At 54.2% G+C, this 25559-nt stretch overlaps 1 protein-coding gene across 1 annotated transcript in view; it reads right to left on the minus strand.

Annotated features, from left to right (window-relative positions):
- Window positions 1–25559, minus strand: part of MACF1 (microtubule-actin crosslinking factor 1) — a 112826-nt gene that overhangs the window by 64464 nt on the left and 22803 nt on the right. The window contains exons 22-49 of the mRNA XM_009332204.1: window positions 25129–25283; window positions 24571–24697; window positions 23938–24121; window positions 23149–23318; window positions 22688–22866; window positions 22352–22490; window positions 21702–21895; window positions 21363–21525; window positions 20984–21067; window positions 20768–20875; window positions 20027–20125; window positions 19697–19849; window positions 19500–19588; window positions 18911–19046; window positions 10366–15789; window positions 9717–9866; window positions 9090–9305; window positions 8841–8990; window positions 7774–8007; window positions 6173–6322; window positions 5850–6083; window positions 5024–5251; window positions 4055–4576; window positions 3521–3697; window positions 2881–3004; window positions 2338–2546; window positions 1631–1948; window positions 664–830 (exon numbers count right to left, since the gene is read on the minus strand). Coding sequence (XP_009330479.1) covers window positions 664–830; window positions 1631–1948; window positions 2338–2546; window positions 2881–3004; window positions 3521–3697; window positions 4055–4576; window positions 5024–5251; window positions 5850–6083; window positions 6173–6322; window positions 7774–8007; window positions 8841–8990; window positions 9090–9305; window positions 9717–9866; window positions 10366–15789; window positions 18911–19046; window positions 19500–19588; window positions 19697–19849; window positions 20027–20125; window positions 20768–20875; window positions 20984–21067; window positions 21363–21525; window positions 21702–21895; window positions 22352–22490; window positions 22688–22866; window positions 23149–23318; window positions 23938–24121; window positions 24571–24697; window positions 25129–25283 — 10283 coding nt within the window. The remainder of the gene's footprint in view (window positions 1–663; window positions 831–1630; window positions 1949–2337; window positions 2547–2880; window positions 3005–3520; window positions 3698–4054; window positions 4577–5023; window positions 5252–5849; window positions 6084–6172; window positions 6323–7773; window positions 8008–8840; window positions 8991–9089; window positions 9306–9716; window positions 9867–10365; window positions 15790–18910; window positions 19047–19499; window positions 19589–19696; window positions 19850–20026; window positions 20126–20767; window positions 20876–20983; window positions 21068–21362; window positions 21526–21701; window positions 21896–22351; window positions 22491–22687; window positions 22867–23148; window positions 23319–23937; window positions 24122–24570; window positions 24698–25128; window positions 25284–25559) is intronic.

Consider the following 25559-nt stretch of genomic DNA (forward strand, 5'->3'; position numbering starts at 1 on the left):
CCACCGGCCCTCCGGCTCACCCTCGGTGACCACAGCTGCGAGCCGCCTGCACGGGGCCAGCCGGAGGCAGTTCTCTGTGCGGCGCTGAATTTCTGGGGATCATTATGAGATTCATCTGCTTTTCCCCCATCACCTTTCCTGTATTCACCAGGGAGGTTGGAGATACAGCCTGGGAGGCGTGACCCCCCCCGGGGACACAGGCGAGCTGCCCCTCCAATCCTGCTCGCGCTGCCATGGCCGATTCGAGCTCAAGCTGCTGCTCAAGTTCCCCTTTACCCCCACTTTAGGGGACTCCGGGGACAGTCTGCTCTGCTGTCACCTCCCGGAGAGCACGCCTGGGGCAGGCTCCCGATCCCCCGCCAGCATCCCGCTCCCCTCTGGCAAGATGCTCTGCTATGGAGCTGTGACAGCCCACACGCCGGGAAACGCACGAATGCCAGCTCCTGCAGCACCAGGAATTTTTCACGACGCCCCCAGCCAAGGCTTTTTTTAAAGCGTCAGCTGGAGCAAGCTGCCTTACGTCTGCCGGTGTGGGAGGAGGGAGGCAGGAAGAGTTCGCTCATGCCCCCCCATGGAAAGGAGATCTCCACGGGGTCTTGCTCTGACCACGAAGCCACCCCCAAACTCGCCTCCCCAGAGCGTGGCCGGGTCCCTGGGACTCACCTCTCTTTTGCCACCTTCTGCAGCTGCAGGAAGTCTTTCTTCAGGCTCTGCAGCTTCTCCTGCTGCTGGGAGGCGCCGGGGGCGAAGCCGCAGGAGCCCAGCTCCGCAGCCAGGTGCTCCAGGGCGGCCAGGTCCTCCTGGTGCTGCCTCATCTCCGAATTCAGTTCCTGCCAAGAGCAAAGGGCGATGCCGACCGTGCCCTCGCCAGCAGACTCGGGCAGAGGGGATGAACCGGAGAGCCCCACGTCCTGGCGAGCCGGAGAGACCCTCTGCGGGCAGCGCCATGAATTGCACCAGCGCCGAACGGGCAGGCGCAGCTCAGTCCCACCTGCTCCCCCAGCTCAGCAAATACTTCAAGCAGCTGCGGGTGCAAGTCCCCCCTTCCCCGGTGCTGCTGTAAGGCCACGCAGTGAATGGGATGGAGGGCCCTAGACCAAGCCAAATCAACGCCCCCCCCCCAGCACAAGTGTCTGGTTTTATGCCAACTTAGAGCATTTCTGAGGCTGTGGTCAAACCACCCGCGGTAGCGGAGCACTCGTAGGAAGCCAGAGGGAGGAATCCCGTGCAGCCGTGACCGGCCACCAGGACCCACGGCATCTCCGAGGACTTTGTCACATCCTGCACTGCGCTTACTGCCAGCGCTTGGGCGTTTTGCTGTTAACCCCGTGGAGTCTTTAATTGGTAAAAACCTTGCTATATTTGGACTGGCCCCTAAGAGCCTGGCTATAGATCCCTTCAGAAAACCAGCCCGGCTCCAGGGAAATGCCATTCCCCTCTCTCACTGCTGGAAACAGCCTCAGCCGCACCGGCTGCGCTCCCTTCCCCAGGCAAAGAGCCAGCACAGGTCCTGTGGATCCTGCCAGCCTGGGAGTGAACCAGGGGCTGTTTGCCCAGAAAGAAATCATTGTAAAACAGCCCTGCCCTAGAAACCCCGAGGCAGGTGGAGTCTTCTCCCCCTGCATCTCACCTGGATGTGCTGGGAGAAGTGAGCAATGTCCCGGTCTGGCCGGTTCCCGGATGCCAACATCCGCGCTCGGCTCTCCGTGAACTGCTGCAACTTCTCCAAGAGCTGCTCATACTGCTCGACCTTCGGGAGGAGGCCCTTCAGCGCGTCCTCCCTCTCCTGCTGCTGCTGGCACAGCCTGCCAAAATGCTCTGTCACCTCTGCCAGCTTGCCCTGCAGGGCAGAGGCCGTGGGGCTGTCTGCCGCCTCCATGAACCGCGTCACCATCTCGCGGGTGGCTTCCAGGCAGCTCTTCTGCCTGGCAATGTCCTGCTTCAGCTTCTGTGGTAAGAACACAGAAAGGGATGCCATTTTAGGAAGGCTCTCGAGCAAAACTGAACTGGCATGGAGAGGCTGGGCCGCCCTTGGGAAAGAATAGTCAGGCAAGAACAGTTTTCTATCCCAGTTTTCCCTTCCTTTCTGATCTCCCCAATCTGCTCTGCCTTTTCCCAGTGCCTGATATCTAAGCCCTGCTTGTCAGCAGAAAAAAGACTTTCAACAGGTCTGTATCCTGGCTTAAAGAAATTAAGTAAAGGTTCTGCTCATATCCCTTTTTAGGGGTTTTTTTGGTGCTTTCAGAATATTGTAGCTAACCCCCAGCAACTGCCTGCACAGTTCAGGTCTTGCAGACAGGCGTGTTTGAGGCGGGGGAGCTCAGGGACCAGCCTTACCGCGCTCGTGGCAAGCGAGTCCTGGATGGAGGTGGAGGAGAGCACAGCCGGCTGCTCTCCCTCCAGGTTCTTCTCGATCTCAGCCACCGACTGGAGGAGGCTCTCCAGGCTCTCCTGGACGCTCTGGGACTGGGCAATGGATTTCTGCAGCAGGTCCGAGCGCTCGGCCATCTGCTGGGAGAGGCTCTGGAAGCGGTTCACGATGGCATCTGCAGAGTTCAGTGCAAAGGAAAATCAGCGGCACAGAGCTTCTCGCCCGGTGCTCAGAGAGCAGCAAGTACCACCTTTGGCTCCTGCCAAACTCTCACCGATGACAGATCCCCATCCCCAAACTCAGCAGCGAGACAGGGGACCGAACGCAAATGGCCAAACTGGATCTCAGCCCTCCTCACGTGCAAACGCAAGCCCTGAAGACGCGTTGTTGTTCACCTTTGCCCCACCTTCTCCCAAAAGTGGGAGACTTCATCTTTCCCACCTCCTCGGTTGGTTTTCACGCTCTCCCCAACCATCCCTGCTAATGCAGGTGGCTACTTTGCTCTGTACCTGTTGTTTCCTGAACGCGCCCGTGGTCCGGGGCCGGCTCCCCTTGTACCTCCAGCAGGGACTGAGCTGCTTTCTGGAGCTTCTCCACCGGCACCTGATGCTCAGCGAGGTCTCCCTGCAGCTGCTGCTTTGACACGAGACAAGGCAAAATCAGCAAATGGGCCCCACGCAAGAGACCTGCACCCGCGGGGAGCTCAGGGCTCCATTTAAACCCTGCTGAGGGATCCTGTTCACTTAATCACAAAACCGTTAAGAAAAATAATAACCTAGGTTGGAAGGTCCAACCCCCTGCTGCAGGCAGGGCTGACTTCAGAGCTGGATCGGGGGGTCTGGGCTGTCCCTGCACCCAGCCACCCTCACGGGGGAGGAATGTCCCCGCCGTGTCCTGCTGGGGAGCCCCCTGTGGCAGTCCGTGACTGCAGCCCCGTGGTCCTGGTTCTGAGCACCTCTCAGCAGAGTCTGGCTCCACCTGATCTGCAGCGCAGGGACCTCCTGAGCCTGCAGGTACCTCTTTGCACTCAACCAGCAAAAAAAAGTGAACGGATCGAGTCTCTTTCCTGCCGCTGACTGCTCAGAGCAGCAGCCAAATTCCCGTAGAGCCTCCAGCGCTCCCCCAGGAGATCACCCAAGGGCCCCGTACCTTAGCGCTGGCAAGCTGCTTTTGCAGAACAGCCGGATCTGAAGAAACTGTCTCCGAGAGCAGTTTCCCAACGGCAGCTTCACTCTCCTGCAGCCACGTCCTGAGAGACTCTGCCACCTCCTGGAACTGCTGGTAGTGATCCAGCAAGGTGTTCAGGTGGGAGCCCAGCTTGGTGCACTGCAAAGGAGCAACAAGACGTAACGGGAGGATGCACACAAGCACAGAGCAACGTGGGCACCGCTGGAATACACACAGATGTCATCGAGAAAGAAAAAACAATCAAAAAACCAATCTTGCCATATGTGTTAAAGGAATTACAGGAGACAACATGCAGACCAACACCAAGACAGGGGGTGTTACTCCCGCCCAAGCCCTGAAGATAACAATCCTTGTCCTACAGTCTACATATGCGCTAGAAGTCCAGCCAGACACTCGAGAGAAACATCTCTCGGCCACCCCTGCTCGTTCAACACGCACAGGAGGAAAACAAGTGCCCAGGGTTCAACTCCCAGCCTTGCAAAGCCCTTCTTGTACCTTGGAGTGCAGCGTGGTGTATCGCTGCGTCGCATCCTCCAGCTTGCTCTTGACCACGCTCCCGGACATCAGCGGCTGGGACCCTGCATCCTCAGCAGCTCCCTCTGCATCCAGCACCTTCTGCCCCGACATGGTAACAAACCGCAGGTCGCCTTTGTGGGAGATCACATCTTCTGAGAAGCTCCCCTGTCGCAGGAGCAGCTGCCGGAGGGCCGTGGGGTCGCTGTCCCCCTTGTACATCCCCTCCAGATCCTGCTCCGCTTGCTTCAGCCAAGCCTCAAACTCCCCGTGATCCCGCAAGAACTTCTGCAGCTCGTCCCGCAGGACTTGCACTTGCTTCAGCCGCGTTTCCGACTGCGAGAGAGAAGCCGCATACTGGTCCTTCAGCTCTGCCAGCCGGCCCTGGAGCCGGTCCCGCTCCTCCCCAGCCAGGCTGTGGCCATGCTTGTCCAGGAAAGCCTGCGCCGACTGCGTGGCCAGGATGACGTCCTGCTGCTGGGACAGCAGCTCCTGGTGCTGGGCCTGAAAGATGCCGGAGAGCAAAGGTGATGCTTGCGACCAAGGGTCTCTGCCCACCAGCACCCGGCGGGTGCAGTGAGGCCACGCGCGTGACCAAGCCTCCGCACCCTCCTACAGCACTACCAAGGTGGGGGAACACCCCAAGGCTGGGATACAGGCAGGCACTCTGCCCACAGGAGAGTAACCCCTTCTCTGACCATGATGGGCACCTTCTCTCGTTACCCTGATTGCACCGTGCTGTGGCACCCACCCACCAACACAGAGTGCATGTCCTCCAGGAAGCCAGGCAGGGACTTCCCAAGTCTCCCATACGGAAAATCACCCCGAACATGTGTTTCGGAGGCCAGACCCATCTAACACCCCGTCCTGCTCCCAGCTGCATCAGCAGCCAGAGGCAGGGTCAGTGCGTCGGGCAGAAAGCTTTGAGAGGGACGAGGTGTCGGTCCTGACCTTCAGCCTCTCGTACTGCTCATCCAGGCTCTCGGCAGCGCTGTGTGCTCCCACGACATGGCCATCGGGGACGTCCCGAGTGCCTGTCCCCGCTCGCGCCCCCGGCGCTTGCTCGATGGGGTGCGGTCTGTATTCCAGGAGCCCTCCCTTCTGCTCCAGCGATGCCACCCAGTTCAAAAGGGAATCGATCTTATTGCTGTTCTCCTCCAGCTCTTTGGCAGCCTTCACCTGAAAGCACAAAGGCTCCAGATAAGAATGACCCGTTTTATGCATGTTCAGCAAACGGCTGCATGGAGGAGGGCAAAAAAAAAAAAACCCAACAGAAGGAAAAGCCCCAAACAGTTTTCCAGCCACAGCCTGGAACGCTCACAGACCTCCAGAACACTTCGTGGCTCTCTGAAAGGGGGGAAGGTGCAAAGAAGCTGTGAATAAACTCAGCCTCTCTGCAGTGTTGCATCTCTCACCCCGATACAACCCAGAGTGCCCCCCGCGAAGGGCTGCGACTCCTCGCACGCAGGTGTGAGCACCGCTTTCACCGCCAGCGCGTGGAGGTGCCCGATGCTCACGCTCCCATTACAGGTCAGCCCAAAGGCAGAGCAAGGTGCCTTTTACTCCCCCCTTTTCCTCCACAACCAGCTCATCTGTGGCTGCAGTTCTCAAGGTATTTCATGAGAGAAATGCCTGGGGGGCACCTCGTCTGGGCGACAGACAGGAAGGAACGGCAAATTGCTTTATGCCGTATCACCCAGATGAGTCTGATTGCACTGACTGGACCTCACTGTCCACCTCAAGCAGAGCCAGGGGGCTACAGCTCTTTGCACGTTACCTTTTCAGTCTCCTGCTGCACTGCAGCAGTCACAGCGCTCTCCAGCTCCTTCTGGGCCACCTCTGTCCTCTCCTGCAGGGACCGGTACTGCTCCTTGGCACGCTGGAGCTTCTCTTGCAGTGCTGCCAGCTCCCCAGGCTCCATCTTCGCCTTGTTCTCCTCCAAAAACTCCTCTGTGCTTTTCAGGACGCTGGCGAAGGAGGCGGCTCGGGTGTGCATGTTCCTCTGCAGCTCCTAGGCAGACGATGCCGTGAGGCTCCACGCGCTCCCGAGGCAGCACCGAGCCTCTCCGCCTCCTGCTCCCCGTTTTTAAAAGCACTGACCTTAACATCGCTTTGCCTCTGCTGCAAGGCGGACAGGTCCCCTTCACTGGCTGCTCTCTGCTGCTCTGCCAGCGTGTCCTCTGCCTGGTGCAGCCAGTGGCTTAGCTCGGCCAGGCTCTGCGCCCGGGCTGCCTGCTGCTCCTGCAGCGTCTGCGGGCAGAGGGGAGGGGAGAGGGGACAGTTAGTACCTGTGCTGCACCTCCGGTCACGCACAACGCTGAAAGGCAAGGCGAGAGGTTACAGCTGGAGCATCTCCTGAAGACGAGGATGCAGCACAGAAAACGGCTTTTGCAGCTCTCCACGTGCTCCCTCTCCCTCTCAGGCTCAGACGCTGCGGGAACGGGGCTGAGGTGCCGAGTCCCTGCCGAACAGGAGCTGCTCACTGCACGTTTGCCACCGTTCGAGCAGGTTTCTCTCAATCTACTCTTTGAGAAGCCCGTTCAGCTCCACGTGGAGCTACGCTCCAGGTCACGCACTCCTCACTTGGGAGAGCTCAACCAGAAGTTTCTGTGCCTTTTCCATTCGACCTTACAAACTTTAGAACTGCAGCAGAAACTCTTCTAACGAGAGGTAACAACAACCTGAGGTCAGGCAGCACCACTGTGGAGCCCCAAACAACCTAAGGAGGCTGGTTTTTGGATCCTGGCGTTGGAGAGGGAGCCCGGGAGAGAGAAAGCGTTTCTGTTGCTGATCCAGCTCCTCCGTTTTGCTGCCAGAGCACAATACAGAAGCGCCTGTTTGAGCAATTGAGCATGATGTGACCTGAGAGTCCCTGCAATGTTCCTGTTCCCCTTTCCCAGGGGAGATAAAGGTTTTTTGAGTTTCACTGGGCATTTCAGCAAGGTGATGTACAAACTTGTGCAAAACACTGTGCTTGTTTCTCCCAGTCATAAGATAAACAACAGAAGCAAATTGAAAGAGCCTTCTTAAGAGCTCTTCAGCTGCAAAGCGAGTTCTTCCTGGGTTAGGATGGGCGCACACTCAATCTGAAAAAGCAAAGCAAACTGGTTAATATACACACACACACTCCAGAGAGGACAGGCAAGAGTTACAGAGAGCAACTGTTAATAAAAACCACATTAATCCTGTCTTGAATAAGAGGATCCATGCAGTAACAGGTGCTGCAGCAATGCAGCAGAGACCTGAGGACTTGCTTTTGCAGCTGCCTGCTGCCTTGATACATCATCAGCTGTTTCTCTGGGACAGCAATACCTGACTTGTGCAGTGGAAATAAGACATTAAAACTGCCAGGTGTCTGTGGTGGCCCCCCTGCAACAGGGATTTTTCTGGTGGGGTTACAGAGACCAGGGTTTATTCCACCCAGCCCAAAGCAACTCGATGTCTAGCAGAGGACTGCCCGGCTGTGCTACCCACACCTCGGCAGGGCTCCATCTTTTGGGAGGAAAGCGACTTTCCGCCCGGGAGTTACATGGTAGGAAGAAGACAGACTTTAGAGGAAGCTCATGATGTGCAATGAAAAGTCATAAACTGTGAGTGGCATGCACATGAAATCCCAAATACGACGTGTCTCAGCGCACGTTCTTGTGGCCGGGAAGCGCTTCAGCGAGCAAACTGCAGCCAGGAAGCAGATGTCTCACAACCTTCACCTGATCCGTCTGCTCCACTTGCTGGAGACAGACCTGCAGGACCTCCCCCCGAGCCATCACGTGCTCCGACAGGTCCCGGAAAGCCTTCTGCAGCTCATTGAGCAGCCTCAGCAGCTGCCTGCTCTGCTGAGGGGTCAAGTCCTGGGCGTGCTCCGAGATAAGGAACTGGATGTCGAAGGCAGTGGCGTCGAGCTGAGATTTGGTGTCAGCGAGGGGCTCTTTCAGCTCCTGAATGGGAGAGAAAAGACCTGTCAGGCAAAATGACTCCGCAGCCAGTGCTCTCCTGCACTGCCAGCTTCAGGTGGGACACGCGGACAGGCAGCAGTATGCACCCAAAAAAAGTGCTTTGTCACCAGAACAATATATTCCGGAAACCCGAAACGCTCCCAAAAGCACACTCAGCGTCGAGATGACAGCATCTCACCACAGCAATTTTCTAACATGCCTCTGCACCAGGCCTCCAGCATCTCACCAAGAGGTTGCTTGGACCATGCGTGTAGGGCTGCCCTTGGGTCTGAAGATGACCCAGACCTGGAGCTGCCAGCAGCTCTGTCCAGTCCATGGTGACTTCGTGTGCCACCATCAGCTCTCAAAGCCTTCGATCCCCTGCCTTCAACGCCAAGGTGCTACCGGCAAACAGGAGATGCTGAACTGACCAAATCTTGAAAGCTATTGTTAAAAGATGAATATACGTGGAGGGGAGCCTGGGCTCCTCGTACAGTCGATGGAGACTGGGGCAGGCGTGATGGAGGGGGCTCTCAGAGCCCCCACAGAGGAAGCAGCTCTCTCCTCAACAGCCTGACGGGAATCCCTCCCGGTCGCTCAGCCCCCACCGCACACCTGCATTTTAGCATGTTCCCCAAATGGCCAAAGAGATGGTTTGTGTATTGTGGAAACAAATGACTTTGGAGCAAATAACAATATTGTTGCTCCTCCTGTAACACAGGATAAGGGCAAACCCTTGGTAGGCTCCAGGAGGGAAGCAGGATTAAAAGCTTCTCCTCCGCGTAAAGGACGGCAACTTCATCAGCCAGAAGGATTAGGGGCATTGCCATGGTTACCTTGTAGTGCTGGAGGCAGCGACTCAAGCTGTTCACATCAGTCGTGTGGTGGTAATCGCTGCCGTCCAGCGACTCTGCAGTGCCAGAGACCCAGCTCAGCAGCTCCTGGAGTTTGCCCTGGAGAGTCTCGTGATGTGCCAGGATTTTAGCCTTAAAAACAGAAATGCATCATTTAAAGAAGGAGCAGAGCGCTCCAGGGAAGGAGCGTTGGGATGCTCGGGAGGCAGCGGGGATGGTTTCCAGCTCTACCTTTTCGGTTTCTGCCGCCCCACGAAGGTTCTGCAGCCGGGACTCCAGGACATCACTCGCAGAGCTCAGAGACTTCTGGAGGTTCTTGGCATCCTTCTCCAAAGCCTTCAGCAATTGCTCAGGGACTTCTTCAGGGGGGTTGGCCACAATCCACTTCACGGTGTCCAACTCCTGATTCACTGGGAAGCTCAGCTCCTGCAGCTCAGCGCTCAGGGCCTGAGGCAAGACAGCATCGTTATGTCTCAGATATGGTGACTTCATCTTCCCACTGCCAATACTGAGGAAAGCTTTTGGAGACCCAGCTCCAAACACTGCGTCTATCTGCTAGAAAGATTCATCCAGCCCCGCTCGGCTGCCAGCACTCGCCTGTCTTTCTCCAGGCTGTAAAACTCATTTCAGCCAAGCTTAGGTTATTGTCTAAGCAGGGAGGAGAAGGTGAGCCAGAGGCAGTGCCAGAGCGGGGAGGGATGGGGTTTGCATATAAATGCCTGTTAAACCCGAGACTAACCTCCCCGTCTGGCTCCCAGAAGCGGGGAGGAGGTGCAAGGGCTGTGCATGAACCTGGGGAGAGGAGGAACGAGCTCTGTCCTGCCTAATGCCGGCCGAGCCTGGCCCAGCCTCGCTCACCTCCGCCTGCTGCAGCAGGTCGTGCAGGGCTGCCAAATTCTGCTCCACCGGCTGCACCCGTTTGATTCTCATCTCAATATCTCGGAGCATGGAGAGATATGATATCAGCTTCTCATCGTGCTCCAGACACATCTTCTTGCTGAACATGATCTGCAGAATCAAACAGTAAAACAAAACTTCAAATTTAGACATAAAAGAAAACAAAGGATTATATATTATTCTTTTTTTCAGAGAAGAACTCTGTTAACAACATTCCATTTCGGGGACTTTCCACTCACTAGCCTTATCTACAAGATTTACTACAGGAAAAATAACACACATGGCTCTTTTTCCAACATAAGCTTAAAAATGGCAAGAGATCTCTGGTGTTACAGTAAAAGTGCCAAGAAAAGAGTCCTAGTTATTAGTAATTTGTAAGTAATGCTCTAGCAAAAAGAACCCACAACTAAGCCTCGAGTGTTTTCAGTCCTACATCACCGGGTCCTTTGCCAAATCCATTGCAGCTGATACAGCAACATCAGGCTCAAACATCCACCCACCCCTCATGTTCTGGCTGTCCTCTGTGCTGAGGCCCTCGGACAGATTTAACATCAAACGTACACAAATAGCTCATAAAAAAATGTCGAAATAGCAAAAAGCATCACTTTACCTGGGCTGGTCTCGTGGATTCCCTCGAGGTTTCCAGCAGCTCCCCCTCCACTATCACAGGTAAGAGCAAGCCCCGATCGCCAGGACCCGGCTGCCTGGTCCTCTCCTGGGGTGTTTCTCCTTGGGATTTTGGGGGAACAGGCGCACCTCCTTGGCCTGTGCTGATCTCCACTGTTTGCTCTTGCCGTGTCTCTTCTCCAAGCTCAAGGACGGCAGAGGCTTCCTGAACTTCTCTGGGTTCCTCTCTGATAATTAATTCATCGGGCAGTTCACCTGCTGCAGGGGCTGCGCTGGACGCATCGCTGGTGGTTTCCACCTTGGTGTTTTCCTGGGTCATCCCCTCCTCCAGGCTCAATGCCACCGAGGAATCGTGACCATTTCTGATCCCACCTTTCATCACCTCTCGAGCTCCCCCTTGTCCTGGGAGAACAGGGAACACCTGACCCCCGGAAAGGTTTTCTTTATCTTTCTCAGAAATTGTTTTCTTTTCTTTTTCATCCCTGCTGCTCCCCATGTGCTTGGCTGCATCTCTTGCCAACCCAGCAGTAATCTTGGTGGTGGTTTCATGTTTCGGTTCTGGCATGCTTGAGATGAAGTCCTCCTCCTCCTCCTCCTTCCCTGGAATTTTTTTGGCAATCAGAAAAGGAAGGGACTGCTTTTCCACAGAAGATTTCTCCGGCTGAGCACTGTCTCCTGGGACACCAGTCTGCTTTGCTTTCTTTTTCTTGCTTTTCTGTTTTTGGGTAGGTTTTAGCTCAGTTTCACTTGTTTTTTCTTGATCGACTGGACCTTCTGCACGCAATCTCGGGGTTTCTTCTTCGATGTGCTTGACAGGTTTTTCACCTGCAAGCTCGTCTCCTGCAGGCTTCGTAGGGATGCCAGTCTCAGTTGGTTCTCCAGACTCTGTAGGACCCATCTCTTCCTTCCCTCGACCCACAGTAACAGATTCTCTCAGGACTACCGGCGTTACCCCATCCAGGCTGCCCGCCCGCTCTCCTTGCTCAGAAGCCACCGCTGCACCTTCTTCACCTGCCGCAACTCCCTCTGCACTTACAAACCCTCCTCTCCTCCTCCTCCTCCTCTCCTCGCTGTCCTCCGCACTGTGAAGCGCCTCCGTGTCCAAGAACAACTGCTCTTCCTGCAATCCCAATCCCTCCACTTTCTCTGTCCCTCGATGATCTTCTTCTCTCCTCAATTCCTTCCCCCAAGCCCCTCTCACCTGGGAGCTGCTTTTTGCAGTTCCCTCTGTGTCCAAGAATGACTGCTCTTCCTGCAATCCCAATCCCTCCACTTTCTCTGTCCCTCGATCTACTTCTTCTCTCCTCCATTCCTTCCCCCAAGCTGCTCTCACCTGGGAGCTGCTTTTTGCATTCCCTTTTTCCATAGCCCTTACCACCACCGTCTCTTCGGAGAGAGATGCTGTACCTAATACTGAGGGGTATTCTGGAGTCAGTTCCACCTTTTCTTGGGGCTGATGCGTTACATCATCCTTTGAAGTTTCTTGAGGTTTTGATCTCCCTTCTGTCGGTGTCACTGGGGATCTCTTGGCGGCAGCACCTCCAGCCACGTCGTAGCTCATGGCTCCAGATCTGGCTTTATGCTCAACACCATCAGACTTCTTAGCAGCACTGGTAGAGAGGATGACATCTTCCTCTTTTGGAGATCTTTCTTCCATTTTTTCCTGGAAAAGGTGGGGCTTGTCTACTTTGCAGACCTCAGAACCATATTTGTCTTCAGATATTTGTGCCTGAAGACTGGCAGCTAATTTTTGGCTAATCAGTTCTTTTTCAACAGCTTCCTCTAAAGTCAATCTTTTCCCACCGCTAGCATCAACAATTCCCCCAGTCCTCATCTGGTTGGTGGCGATGAGTTTGGCCATCTCCTCATCCAGCAGCCCTTGCTCCACAGCGGCCCTCAGGGAGAGCCTCTTGCTGACAGTACCCTCCACGACCCCCCCGCTGTCTGCCTGAGCCTGCAGCAACCGCAGAGTGGGCAGAGGGTCCACCTTCCCCAGCCTCACCGCCTCGGCGCACGTGAGCTTGTTCCCCGTCACCTCATCCTTGATGGCTCTGAAGGGATGGACCTCCAGATACCTCTGGCCAGATTCAATGTCGATTTTACACTTCTTTATGAACCCTGAGTAGGGAACGATCATGCAAGTCTCGGGATCTACCATTCCTTCTTTCATTTCTGAAGATGACAGGACTTTCTCCATAACCTGCTCAGGCAGCAAGCCCTCCTTTACCGCTTGACAGAGTGCCAGTCTCTGGCCAGAAGCAGGATCAAAAATGCTTCCACTCCGAGCCTGGATTTCTTGCACTTTCCTCTGGAAGTCCGGGCTAACGAGCCCTAACGATACTGCCTGGGGCAAGGGCAGCTTCTCCTTCGTAACGGGATGAACATAATCCTGCAGGCACACGCTTTCAGCTTTCGTGAGTTCGTTACATAAATCTTGATTGATCAACCCGTGTTTCATTGCATCGTTTACCGAAAGCCTCATTCCGGACACATGATGGATGATTCCTCCATCAGCAATCTGCTTGGTCAAGAGCTGAAAAGCTTTTTCCTTTTTCAGGAGCCCTTTTTCAACAGTCTGTGCAACAGTCAAAGGCTGCTTCGTTTTAGGGTCCACAATTCCACTGGTTTCAGCCTGTAAGCTAATGAGCTTCTGTCTGGTCACCTCATCAGTGTCTTTCCCTTTGGAAGCCTTCTCCAGCTTGATCAGCTCTTTCTGACCTGTTGGCTCTATGAGGCCCAGATTTGAAGCCAAAGTGACCGATATTTTTTTGCCACGTTTCAAGTCAACGATCCCTCCAGTAACCACTTGCCCTTCCAAGATCCTCATTGCCGTTTCCTTGTCCAGAAGGCCAACTGCAGCGGCATCCTTGATAGAGTAGACAAAGTTATTGCCCGGGTCAAGAACACCACTTATCGCCTTGTCAGATGCTAATACCTTCTGGAGAAGCTTCTCATCCATCAGACCTTCTTCAATGACGTCCTCGGTGGTTAATGATTCACATGTATGCGAGTCAAAGAAGCCACTGAACATCTTCATTTTCTCCATTAGTTTCACAGCTGTGTGGCTGGGCACCACTCCGCAGGCTACTGCTTCATTTAGAAGAAGAGTCTTGCCCGTCTGCTCATGGATGATGCCACCACTTCGGAGCTGCGTTAACAGCGTTTCCAAAGTGTCCTCCGCCTCCTGCTCTGCAGGGGCTGGCAGGGATGTTTCATCAACACTCTCATCACATGGTACTTCTTGCCCCTCTCCTTCCACTTCCAGTACACTTCCCATGTCTTCCCTTTGCCTCTCCGTTTGCTCTGCCTCTCTAGTTTTAGGGAGCACAATCTCCTCTCCTCCCAGCACGCCATTCTCAATTGTTTCCTCATTTAGCAAATAAATCCCTGTAACACCTTCTGCCTCTAGTTCAGGTCCCTGCGCATCCTGAGACCTCTCTGCCGTGATTTCCACTCTATCTCTACTTTCTGGAACATCCATTGATATGCAGATTTCACTTTTCACAACAACCGCCCCACTTTCCGATGCCCTCTTCTGATCTTCAATACTTTCCACTCCATCTACCGTAGTAGGTTTGGACTCTTCTTCTGCCTCAGTCATCATTTCCTCTGTTTCTCTGAATCCACTACCAAGGTCACCGGCACGTCCTGGCGTCAATAGTTTTACCTGATGTTTGTCCTTGCTTGTAGTAGCTACTTGCTCTCTTCCAAATTCAGCATCAGCTTCACTCTTGATGGTAGCCTGTTCGGTATAAATCTGCTTTTGCTGCTCCACAAGAAGGGTGTCTTCTGCATCCTCCAACAGGAGGCTTTCAGGTCCCATCACCACCTCCCCATTCTCCAAAGCAGTTCTAGGCGGCAGGACCTTTTTGCTTTTTTCTTTTGAAGGAGCAAATTGAAACTCAAGCTGCTGCAAAGCCAAACCATTGCAAGGCTCGCTTTCGAGAGCTGCATTTGCCTTTGGCTCCTCAAAGCCTTCACTCCCTTCCAACGTGTGTGCACAGGATCCATTTTCTTGGGTTTGGATGAGGGCTTTAGTGAGATTGTTCAACTCTCCATCCACTAAGAGCAGCTTCTGGCCATCGTGGATGTTGATATAGCTGTGGGTCATCAAGTGGAACAGCAGCCTTTCGTCGTCACTCCTTAGCAGAGGGTCACTTTGCTCTCTGTGACCTGTGGGACTCCTGCCAGAAGAGCTCTGGGCATGCCTGCTTCTGCTGGGAGAGCCAGCAAGCTGCACGCTGGCCATGACATCAGGTATGGCCGTGGATTTCAGCTTCTTCGCCACATCTCTCTCCAAGATGCCATGTTCAACTGCTTTCTTCCAGGACAACACCTCAGTGGTTTCTGGTATAAAGACAGCCTTAATGAGTTGCCGCTTGCTGAGAATCTTGTAAACCAACTCCGTAGACAGGATTCCTTGCTCTAAAGCATCCGCAACCGGGACGATCTCCCCCGTCTCTGGCCACAGGAGCCCCATGAAGGACCACAGGGATTCCAGGACCACCAATGCAATCTTTGGTGCTACCAACTCTCTCCTTACAGCTTCATCAATTGTCAGTCTCTCTCCCGTGATGGTATCGATGATGCCACCTGTCTGAAGCTGCCGGATAAGAAGCGTGCATGCCAAATCCTGGTCAATTAAATTATGTCTCACGGCCTCGTCCACAGTCAGCCTGTGCCCTGTCCTGGGGTCAACAATGCCACCAGCAAAGAGGTGGGCTTCCAACAACCTGACCGTTACCTGCCTGTCTATCAGCCCTTCCTGGACCGCACGGAAGATGCTGACTTTTCTGCCTGATTTCAAGCTCACCATCCCACCCGCCAGCTGCTTGACCGGGAGCAGCCTCAGTCCAGTCTCTTGGTGGATGATGCATCGGTGCATGAGCTCGGGCAGACTGATTTTCTCAGCAGTGTTGGGGTCAATCAAATCCTTGCCACCCTCCAGGTGAGAGAGAAGTCTGGAATAAAGCTGGGGGGTAAGGAGCCTTTCTTGCACCGCTGTCTCCATGCTGATTCTGCCCTGATGGACTTTAAAGCCCCCAGTGACGAGCTCAGCTTCAAGAATCTTTAGCCCAATGCTCTCACTGATCCTCCCCTCTTCTATTGCAGTAACGACAGGTAGGAGCTGCCTCCCTTCACATCTGACTTCTTCCACCCGGTGGAGAGCATCCTTCAATTCCTGCAGCACCTGGAACGTCCTGAGGTCGATGATGTTTCTTGCCAGACCTTTCTCCAAGGAGAGTTTCTCATTGGTCTCTGGAACAACTAAGTCAGATGTGATAACCTGGGCCTCCAAGAGGGCGAGGCCAGTGTCCTGATCTATAAGACCTCTCTGCATAGCACCAAAGACAGGGAATATTTCTACCGTGCCAAGATCGATCACTCCTGCCACTGCTTCGTTGCCCTAGAACAGAAAGAGAAGGAAAAGAATTAAATCAAAATCGAGCATTGCCAGCACTCAGATTGTATGAGGTCCAGGGAGGTCTCAGTTTCAAAAAAAAAAGTTTAAAAACCCTAAACAGGCTAGAAAGGAGTCCCAAAGTGTTTGAAATGCAACTCCAAAGGCATCACAGCACGCAAATTGGTGCATTTGCTAGCTTGCACATTGCCAGCAAGTTTTAATGCTCATCTAGTCCATCACCCAGGGCAGCACGAAGATGCTTCCAACATCCACCAACAGTAACGCAGCAAAGCGGCAAGCAGCAAAACCCAGAAGTGCTCCTGATGCTCCATGGAGAAACAGAGGGAAGGAGACTAACAAGCACACCAAAGCCGTTCAACAACTCTTGTTTTAAGTAAAGACAACACAAATCCCACTGTGTACTCAGAGGAGAAAAACCCCCAAAGATGTCCACTTCAGGGTATCCAGGAACCTCTCCCAGTGCAGTTTCCACCCTGACTCCTGCCATGCTTAAACCCTGCGCTTCCCCCAGCAGATCTCGAGCGCTAGGACAGCCAGGGAACACCACAGAGCCCCGTGCCATGGAGCAGCTCCCCAGCCACACAGACCAGCCATGCATTAGGGCAGGAGCACTGCATGCAGGGCAGCTCCCCGAGCGTGACCACTGGCACCCGCTCTGCCCCGCTCCAGCACCTCAAAGTAGCTGTGCTCTTCAGGCAGGGCAAGGGCAGAAATATAAGAAGTTGGAGGTCCCAGCATGGGAACAGTGACAGGCTGGGAACAGACCATCCACTTTGGTGTTTCTGGAGGGGCTTTTCTCTTCTTGCTGGTATCCCCACAGGGAGGGTAAAAATTAAGATGATAAAGACTAACGGTTCTTCGGATGTTTGGGTTTCTCCCAGTCCCGCTGGTTGGGTATAAGGTTGGCCCAAGCACTAAAAGATTTTTGTGGGGATAGGGAGGAGGGAATCCGGATTGTGGAATGAACTCCTTTGGCATCCCCAAGACCCCCAGATATTTTTTTTTATCGGTGAGTCTAACAGCACAGGCAGCTGGGGGTGTTTGTAGCTGCGGCACAGCTCGGTTACGGCACAGCAGAGGATGCAGCCTCCACCAGGCTGGTCTGCAGTTCCCCCCGCTGCCTTCTGCTGCGGAGACAGGGTGAACCTGCTGGAAAAACCTAAGCTCTCCACCATCATCGCCAGACTCAGGCATGCACGCTGGGAGATGAACAAGCCGTGGAAAGACAGAGAAGAGGAGGGGGGAAAAAAGAGAAAGATAAAAAAGGAGGTGGGAGAGAAGGGGGTAAAAGGCTTTTACTTACCCGAGTTGCAGGGTGTGCCTTGAGCAGTTAAAGACAGAGCCTTATGGAGCAGTTCAGCCGTATCACACACAGTGTAAAGCTTGGTGTTAGCGTCCAGCATGCGACTGTTTTGTTTGCAAAAAGAACCCCACACACAGGTCGTCCTCTTTCACTTTGTGTGTTTTGTTTGTTTAAATCCCGGAGGGTTAGTTAAACTTGTAAGCAAGGATGTCAGTTAATCTTAAAAACAGTTGACATGAAACACAAACTGTACAGGGACACATCATGCTCAATTTAGCGCGTTCTGCTTTGCGTTTTTGTCTTTTATAACTTCTCTCTGACAGTTGGATGTTTCCAGCAAGCAAATGTTAAAGAGTTCCTCATGCTCCCTCTACAGTGAAGCAACTGCACCGCACAAGAGCTGCAGGGATCATCTCGTAGACGGGCCAGGAATCTACGGCGAAGCCCCGCTGCCATCTCTCATCTCGTTTCCTGGGCTTTGTCGAGAGCGTGAGTGAAAACTGTTCTAGCCTGAGCCCCAAAGCGTGCTCACGCTGTATGAAAACAGCCCGGCAGGCCCTGGAGGAGGCTTTTGCTATAAAGTCATTTTCCTGTCCAGGAGGAAGGAAAAGGGAAAGGAAAAAGCATCCTTTCCACAGGCAGGCTGCTCTCAGCTGCTCTCCTGGCAGCAGCATCAAAGCCATGATGGCTTAGCGGCGACTAACAAAGTCGGTTTGCTCATCATAAGCTCTCTGCTGCCAGCACAAGGGCTAAAGGGCTTGCAACAGAAAGCATTTACTGCACTGAGACACCTGAAATGTGCTATAAAGTCCAATTTGGAGAGAATCACTGTATGTTTAGGTAAAAGCTGGACAGGCAGATTTCAAACAAGCAGCCCCGGCGCCTTCCTCCCATGAGTGGCTCGAACAGGGCTTCACTCATGGACCCAACAGCCAAAACCTGCATCATGCATCCAGATCTGAGCGGGCCGTTGCTTCAGAGTACAGGGAGCCAGCAAGCAAACACACAAATATATCCATCGACACATGTATATACACTTACATAACACGTACACGTATATCTGTGAATGACCGAAGACAGCTCATAACAGAGGCAATAAGGATGTGCTTTCAGCCCTCCCTACCCAGTGGAGCAAGGATGGGGACTGACGGGAGCGCTGGTGGATGTGAACAGGGAATGGGTCCAGCTACAGGTCGTGAAGGTCGCCCAGGTCAGCTGAGGGCCTGGACAATGCAGTTGCCTTCCACTGGGGAGAGCAACTTCATTCAGCCACAGCCGAGACAAACCTCTCAGCCAGACCCTGAGGTATACGAGACCGCACGGGCAAATGCCTTTCTGCAGAAACCCACCTTCTTGCGCCTCCTGCACGCAGGCAGCCTGTGAGATGGAGCCCTCTGCGGTTAAAGCACTGAGAGGGCATTCCTCAGAGGGCACAGATTTGCTAAGGGGACCGTTTCCAGGACAGAGGTCCACCTACGTCCTCGCCCACCAAGCATGAACAAGCCAACCTTTGTGCACAGGGCAGAGCTCTGACGAAAACCATTGCAAAGGACAACTCTCCCATTGACCTGGAAGGCAGCAGGTAAACAGCTCCTGCTTGGCCTCCAGGGACCACCCCAGCCGGGATGCTTCAGGTGATGCATGGACAGAAGAGAAGGGAGGGCAACCACGTGCAAGTAAGAAAGTCGACGGGCCGTGAGCGGCTGGTGGCCACGAGACACGCAACCAAGCAAAACCTTTTTCACACCCCGAGGAGTGCCCCGTGTCCGTGCAGCCACGGGACCGAGCGGGGACCAGTACCTTGTGCTCCGTCTCCTGAGCCAGCTGGCTCTGGAGCTGCTGGAGCTGCTCCGTGGAGTCGCTGCAGAGCGCCTGGTAGGTCTCCTTGAGGGCACCGATCCGAGCGGAAATCTGTTCCTTCTCCGGATGGGAAAGCCTGCAAGGGGAAGGGGAAATCTCTCAGGGAAACTGCACAAACCAGCTCCCAGCTCTGCAGAATTAACATGTTCTTCTGGTGAAGGAAAAGGCCAAAGCCACCACGAGTCCCCTCTTCCCACTGCCCTCCTCCTCACCCAGCTCAGCTGAAACCAGCAAGGGTAATTGTGCTCAGCAAAGGCTGACCCACATTTTAGTGTTCAAACCCCCAAATATACAAGGCTGGATCACTACTAAAGGGGATTAATATTGTCCCAACAGATAAATGGGTTGCATATTTCCTAGCTCTTGTTGCAGGTAAGAAAGAAGACAACTGTCACGTGCAGCTCATCGCTGTTTTTAACGGGAGTCAGACACTGGACCCCAGAGACGCCAGCCCGCCAGCGCCAGCTCAGAGGTATCTCATCTCACCCCACTGCTCTCCCTGCCTGTCCCCTCCTCGGGCCACACTCACTTGTGGCCGTGTTTTGCCAGGAAGATTTGTGAAGTTTTGATGGCCTCAGAGACCTGCTCCTTCTTTGCGGCCAGCTCCTCATTCAGGGCCTGTCGGGGGGGAAAAAAAAAAAGAAAGAAAAAAAGAAAGCAGCTTTATTCAGCTGTGGAAAAAGAGCAGAAGTTAAACAAACTGCCTGACGGTTGCCCCCCATTTACCTGCTGTTCCGAGATGGATTTCTCAATGTCACCCAGCTCTCTGCTCCCGGCAGCAGCCGTCCTGCCTTGTACACTCTGCTTCAAGCCCAGGGCCCAGCCCAGGAGTTCCTTCACCTTGTCCACGTGCTCCTGCTTCTCCTCCTCCACTACTTTCTGCAAACAGAGAAGGGAGGAAGGTCACCACGTCAAAGGGGTCCCGGATTTCCAAAGGCAGAGAAGTTCTCAGGAGCAGCGCCCGAGATGTAACCTCAAGACGGAGCAGCATCCTTGGGGGAGCTAGGAAATGAGCCTGCGCATTTTGAAGAGTTCAGTTCCATACAACACCCTTACCTCCTCCTCCTCCAGCCGCCGGAGAGCATCGCTGATGTACTTCACGTGCTGCGTGGTTAACGTCACCAGAGCTGTATAGCGAGTCCGCAAATCCATGAACTGCGAAGGGAGAGAGGGGGAAACGGGGCGCATCAGTCACGACCGGCGGATCCGGAGCGACGTACTTTACAGTACATGACAGGGATGCACCATCTCTCGCTTGGGAAGCCCCCCGGGCACCTTGCAGACCCAGTGTGGCATCAATGAAATGCAGCAAGTCTGACGGGGAGGGTTGTGGCCATACACGGCATGCTGGACAACACTGGAGCGAAGGGGAGACTCCGGTCATGGACACTGGGGTGGATGCTCAACTCTTACAAGAGGGCTACCGGGATCTTTAATATCCACACGGAGCAGACAGGACCTTGGGTCCCTAAAGGTCTCATCCCAAAGATCCACACACAGTAATGCTGCATGGCACTCTGATTATTTACCTCGCAAGGCTGAAGGGCTGAGCCGATCCCGCTGGATTTGACCCAGGGGTTCCCAGGAGTCTAGGTATTTCATACCTGGTGCTTAGAGCACTAAGCCATCCTCTCTGGCTATCGGAAAAAACAGCGAGGGTGGAAACTTTATTTATACAAGAGAGTTCAGCAGAAAGGAGCTCATTTCACAGAGGCTGCTTGGCGGTTTGCTCAGCATCGAAGAACCCCCCTGCCCAATTTCTCCCTCGCAAGGTCGGGCGGGCGGCCGCGCTCCTACCTCCTGCGTGATGGCGTCCGAGGACGAGAGCATGCGCCGGCGTTTCATGGGAGACTTCTGCTGCGACTCAACAAACGCCCTGTACGTCATGAGCTGCAACTCGTAGTCCTGCAAACGCAACCAGGGGTGGAGAGACATGGAGCATGCGAGATGCAAACTGTGCTGGGGCCGTTTCTGCCCAGCCAGCCTTGTCTAGGTGCAGGAGGGGACCCGTACCTTGACAGCAGCCGAGTATTGCTGGGAGAATTTCTGACACTGGTCCAGTTTGGCTTGATTTTTCTCGATTTCTGCAGCCAAAGCCTTCAACAAAATTCAAAGCAAAAATGGTTGCCAGGACAGCTGCTGCGGGTGCTGAGCTGAATTTCAGTCCCCATCCCTCCCCTTTTGGGTCAAGTCTTTATCCTCTTTAATTTTTTATGCAAGGCCTCATTCTCCACTGCAAGCTAAGCAGAGTTTCTCTGCTTCCCAGACACCCAGATCAAGCCTGCAGCCTCTTCCCCACTGTGTTTCATATTTTCAAGCTCACAGATGAAAAGATTGCAGTGAAAGAAAAGGACGCGGCACGCCATCGAGACATCACAAGGTCCTGTCTTACCGTTTGCTGGCTCAGCTGCTCCGACAGCACCCGGCTGTCCTCCGCCTGCCCGGGCTTCATCAGCTCCTGCTGGACCGTGATCTCCTCGATCCACTGGATTAGGGCACTGTGGCACTGCCGGTAATCACTCAGCACCTCCTGGATGCTCTCCAGCTCCGCGTGGCTGAGAGAAGAACCAAGACAAATAAGAGGAGGGCGAAATGCCACCGTAGGCTACAGGGATATCCCGGCCACCAGCGGGAATCCCATCTGGAAAAATACTGCTGCTAACAAGCCTGGCCCAAGCTCTCAGCTGAAGCATGAAAGTAAATCTGCGAAAGGAGGCAGGAGGTTTCTCACCGGGTCTCAATCTGGGCGCAGACTCGCTGCCAGCGATCCCACAGCTGGCTTCCCTTCTCCTGATAGCGCTCGAGGTCGATGCTGCGCTCTTGTCTCAGCCGGTACAGCTGCTCTCCCACCGCCTTTGCCTTTGCCATCTCCTCCTCCAACGTGGAGAAGACAGAGCTCTTGTCCTTCGCCTCTCCAAGCCATTGCTGCAAAACCAGCAAGAGACAGCACCGGTTCAACGTCACGGAAAACAAAAGGCACATTAAGTCGGAGCTGACAAGCCTGAAGAAGGGGTTTATTCTCCCTCTCTGCAAAGAAGAGATTACAGGAGGTGCAAAATGGGGGGGATCACGTTCCCAGCTTGGAGCAAGTCAGATTGGTTCAGCCCCTGTCCTACAGCAGCAGGACACGTAGCTGCCAAGATGCTCACAGGTATCAGCATGTGCCCTACAAGAGAGAGCACAAGCCATAGCAGCTCCTTTACCTTTACAAAGCAGTACGGGATCACATAAGCAGCACAAAATCATCCCGGCAGCTATACCGAGGCAAGAAAAATGGCATACAGTGCAAGTTCAGCAGAGAAAGGGAAGGACCCTGCTTGACAAACGCCAAAGCATTGGCTGGTTTCTGCCTGCCCGCCTTGGGAAGTGAACAGCACCAACCTGTAACGCCACTCTGTGAGACTGAATAGCTGCCAGGTCAGCGGGGACTGCCTCCTCTTGGCTCAGCTTAACCTCATACCCTTTGACCAGAGACTCCGCGCCTTGGGTGTTACGAATAATAACATCAACTGTCTTCAACCTGGCAAATCAAACAGAGGCAGCACAATGACATCCAAAATTTCGCGCAGATCCTCTTGATCGCGAGGCTGTTTGCACCGTGTGCCGCAGAGGGATGGAGCTCAGTGCAAGGTGTGTTGGGGGGCCAGAAGAAAGGTCTTTAGCAGAATCAGACAGATACAAAAAGGAATTCGGGAACAGAGGCACATCCCGACTCACTTGTCCAGGTAGATGGAAGACAGCCCATACATCTGGTCCATCTTGTTCACCACAAAGTCAAGTTCAGAACGCAAATGGGGCGTGCTGGACCCCACGGGCGCCTTGTCAAGGAAGCTGTAGCATCTCTCAGAAACGAACCGCAGGTCCGATTGCAGCCGCTGCAGATCCTCCTGCATGCGCTACGGGAGGAAGGGAAAGAAGGTGAAAGGAGAGCCCAAGCAGGTGGAGAAAAAGCAGGATTGCCCTTGGCAAAGGAGATGGGTATGAAATGAAGCAGGGAGCCCACCTGGAGAGGTTTCCTGCTACTTTCTGTGCAGCAAGATCCCCTCGAACCCCACACAGTCACGCACCCACCACCCACACGTTCACCCTGGAGAAGTTAAAAGCTATTTTTGGCGCATGCTAAAGACCAGCGGCCACCATCTCCCTTCCCCTCCACATCTCACAGCAGCAGCACTGACCTCCTGCTCTGCAATGCGGATGGTGTTTTCCTGGATGGTGTCACCATCTGCTCGGGCGCTGCTCGGGGACTGGATTCGGCTCACTAGCCTCTGCTCACGCTCCTCCAGGCGCAGACGGATATTCTTCAGCTCTGAGAGGTACGTCCTGGCAACGGTCTCATCCTTGTCTTCTGCGAGTCACAGACAAACCAAAACAGCAGCTCAAACAACCCCGTCTGGTATCTGCCCCAAACGGGACCTGCCGGAGCCCCGGAGCCAAGCGCAGCATCGCGCTGACACCGAGTCACCAGGGTCTCTGCTTAGACAGAAAACAAGTTAATCAAATCATCTCATTCAAACGCAGTTGAGAATGAGTCCAGCCACAGGGCACCTCGCATGATGAAGCTGGAGTCCCCAGTCTTAGTGGGACTCAGTCCTGCTGTGTCATGCCGGGAGCCATCCGCTGCTCTGAGCAGCGGGACTGTGGCTGCCGCATATATTTTCTTAAATATTAAATGCAGGAAGAACTCCTTGCTCAGAACGTGTCCCGACTAATGACTAAACCCATCTCCAACAATATTAGGGTAAGAGGACTCAGCAGTTAAGCTGAAGCTGCAAAGCCAAGCCCTCTCTGCACATCACTGGACAAAGGCCGAACAACTTGAATGGATGGAGAAATAAGGAGAGCAGCTGCTCACACCGTCAACTAGCTAGCTCAGGAAAAAAAAAGGAAAATGAAGCCATCCCGTAAATCCTTTGTTTATGAGTCCCCACAGCTCCTGGTTAATCCATCAGCCCTTTGAAGCTCACCGTTCTCCATGGACTCCAGCAGCTGCCGGATGTGTTCCTTGGAAGACTCCACTTCCTCCTCCAGGCGTAGCCGGTCCGACACCGAGAAGAGCTCCGAGTCCCGGCTGTCCTGCAGGAAGTCCTCGTAGTGCGCCTGGAGGCTCTTCATGGCTTGCTGGCACTCCCCTTGCGCTAAGGATCTGAGCTGCAAGTGGAAAAGCAGCACATCTAACCACCGGGAACAACTTCCTACGCATCACCTGAAGCCACCCTCCCCGGCTTAATCACCTTCGTTTGCCAAGCGGGTGTTTTCTCTTTAGAGGAGAAAAGGCAAGCTCCTCTGTATCAGCCTCATGCCTCCCCCTCCAGCCTTGCTCACTCCCTAATGAAACGCTAAGTCCACAATCTCTTATGCCTATTACAGCTCAGGAGCAAACTGCTGATGCTCTTTTTATGGGGAAAAACTGCTATTATTTTGCACAGAACCCCTAAGCTCAGCCACCACCACTGCTCAAGGTGCAAAGACCCTTGACTTCCCCAACCTTGCAGTCTCTGGTCTTCCCTTTGACACTTCCTTTCCTCCTCAGCCACGCAAAGAAGCCCGGACAGTGAGCAACGCAGCCCCGGAGGCAGGCAGAGAAGTTCCTACCGTACCTTTTCGATGCTGAAGCTTTGCACCAGACCTATGTCCTTCCGCAGGTAGTTCCAGGAGATGAGGCTCTTTGTGTTTATGTGGAGCTGGTGCCAGAGAGCCATCACTTTCTGGTACAACTGTTCTACCCTGCAATGGGCAGGAGCAGATCCGTGAGCCCTGGATCCCCCCAGCACGCTCAGCCCTGACCCTGTCAACCCACCAGCCATCGCTGCCAGCCAGCAGCCCATCAAGGCAGCGATCCCAGCCTGGCAGCCCGCAGCGAGCGATGCTCCCGTTCTTCCATGCCAGAGATCCCTGGAGGGACCCCTCCTCACAAATCACCATTTTCTCTTTTGCAAGCTACTATAGCAGTTGCTGCGATGGAGTTTGCAGCTGTATAACCATGAGGGATTCCCTCCCTCGCCCCGAATCAGCTGTGCCACCCACTCCTATTCCTCCACCCCAGCTCCTCTCCCATTCCCTCCCCAGATCTGTCCCCTCCCATGCCACCACCCCCCCCCCCATCCCCCTGCCACTGCACCTCTGGGACTCCCCGGCAGCAGAGACCAGCAGTTTACCTGTTGGCCATCTCGATGGCCTCTTTGTTGGGCGGGGGGATCAGGAAGCAGACGGAAGGCACCATGGCCTCGTTCCCCGTGGGACTGATCACCTTCCACTTGGTCCTCTGGGAATTGTCCTCCAGCACGCACTCGTCATTCCTGCAGATGGTGATCTGCAGCGGCACCAACACCACCCGGCCCGTCAGAAACCAGCAGCAGGGCTGCACACGCCCGCCCTCGCTGCCAGCTCCCCTCCTGGGGGCGAGCCAGCTTCCACAAACACAGAGAGAGATATATATGTATATATTTTAATCAAGCAAAAGCTTGGTATAGTGCCAAGCAGTGCAGCACGCTCATGTCTGGAGAGGAAGGGACAAGGAAGTTAAACGGAGTTGGCTACCACCCACGTGCTTATTTGGCTGAGGCTGATAAAGCCCATCCTCCTTGGG

The sequence above is a fragment of the Pygoscelis adeliae genome, unplaced genomic scaffold, assembly GCF_000699105.1.
Source record: "Pygoscelis adeliae isolate BGI_AS28 unplaced genomic scaffold, ASM69910v1 Scaffold359, whole genome shotgun sequence".
NCBI lineage: Eukaryota > Metazoa > Chordata > Aves > Sphenisciformes > Spheniscidae > Pygoscelis > Pygoscelis adeliae.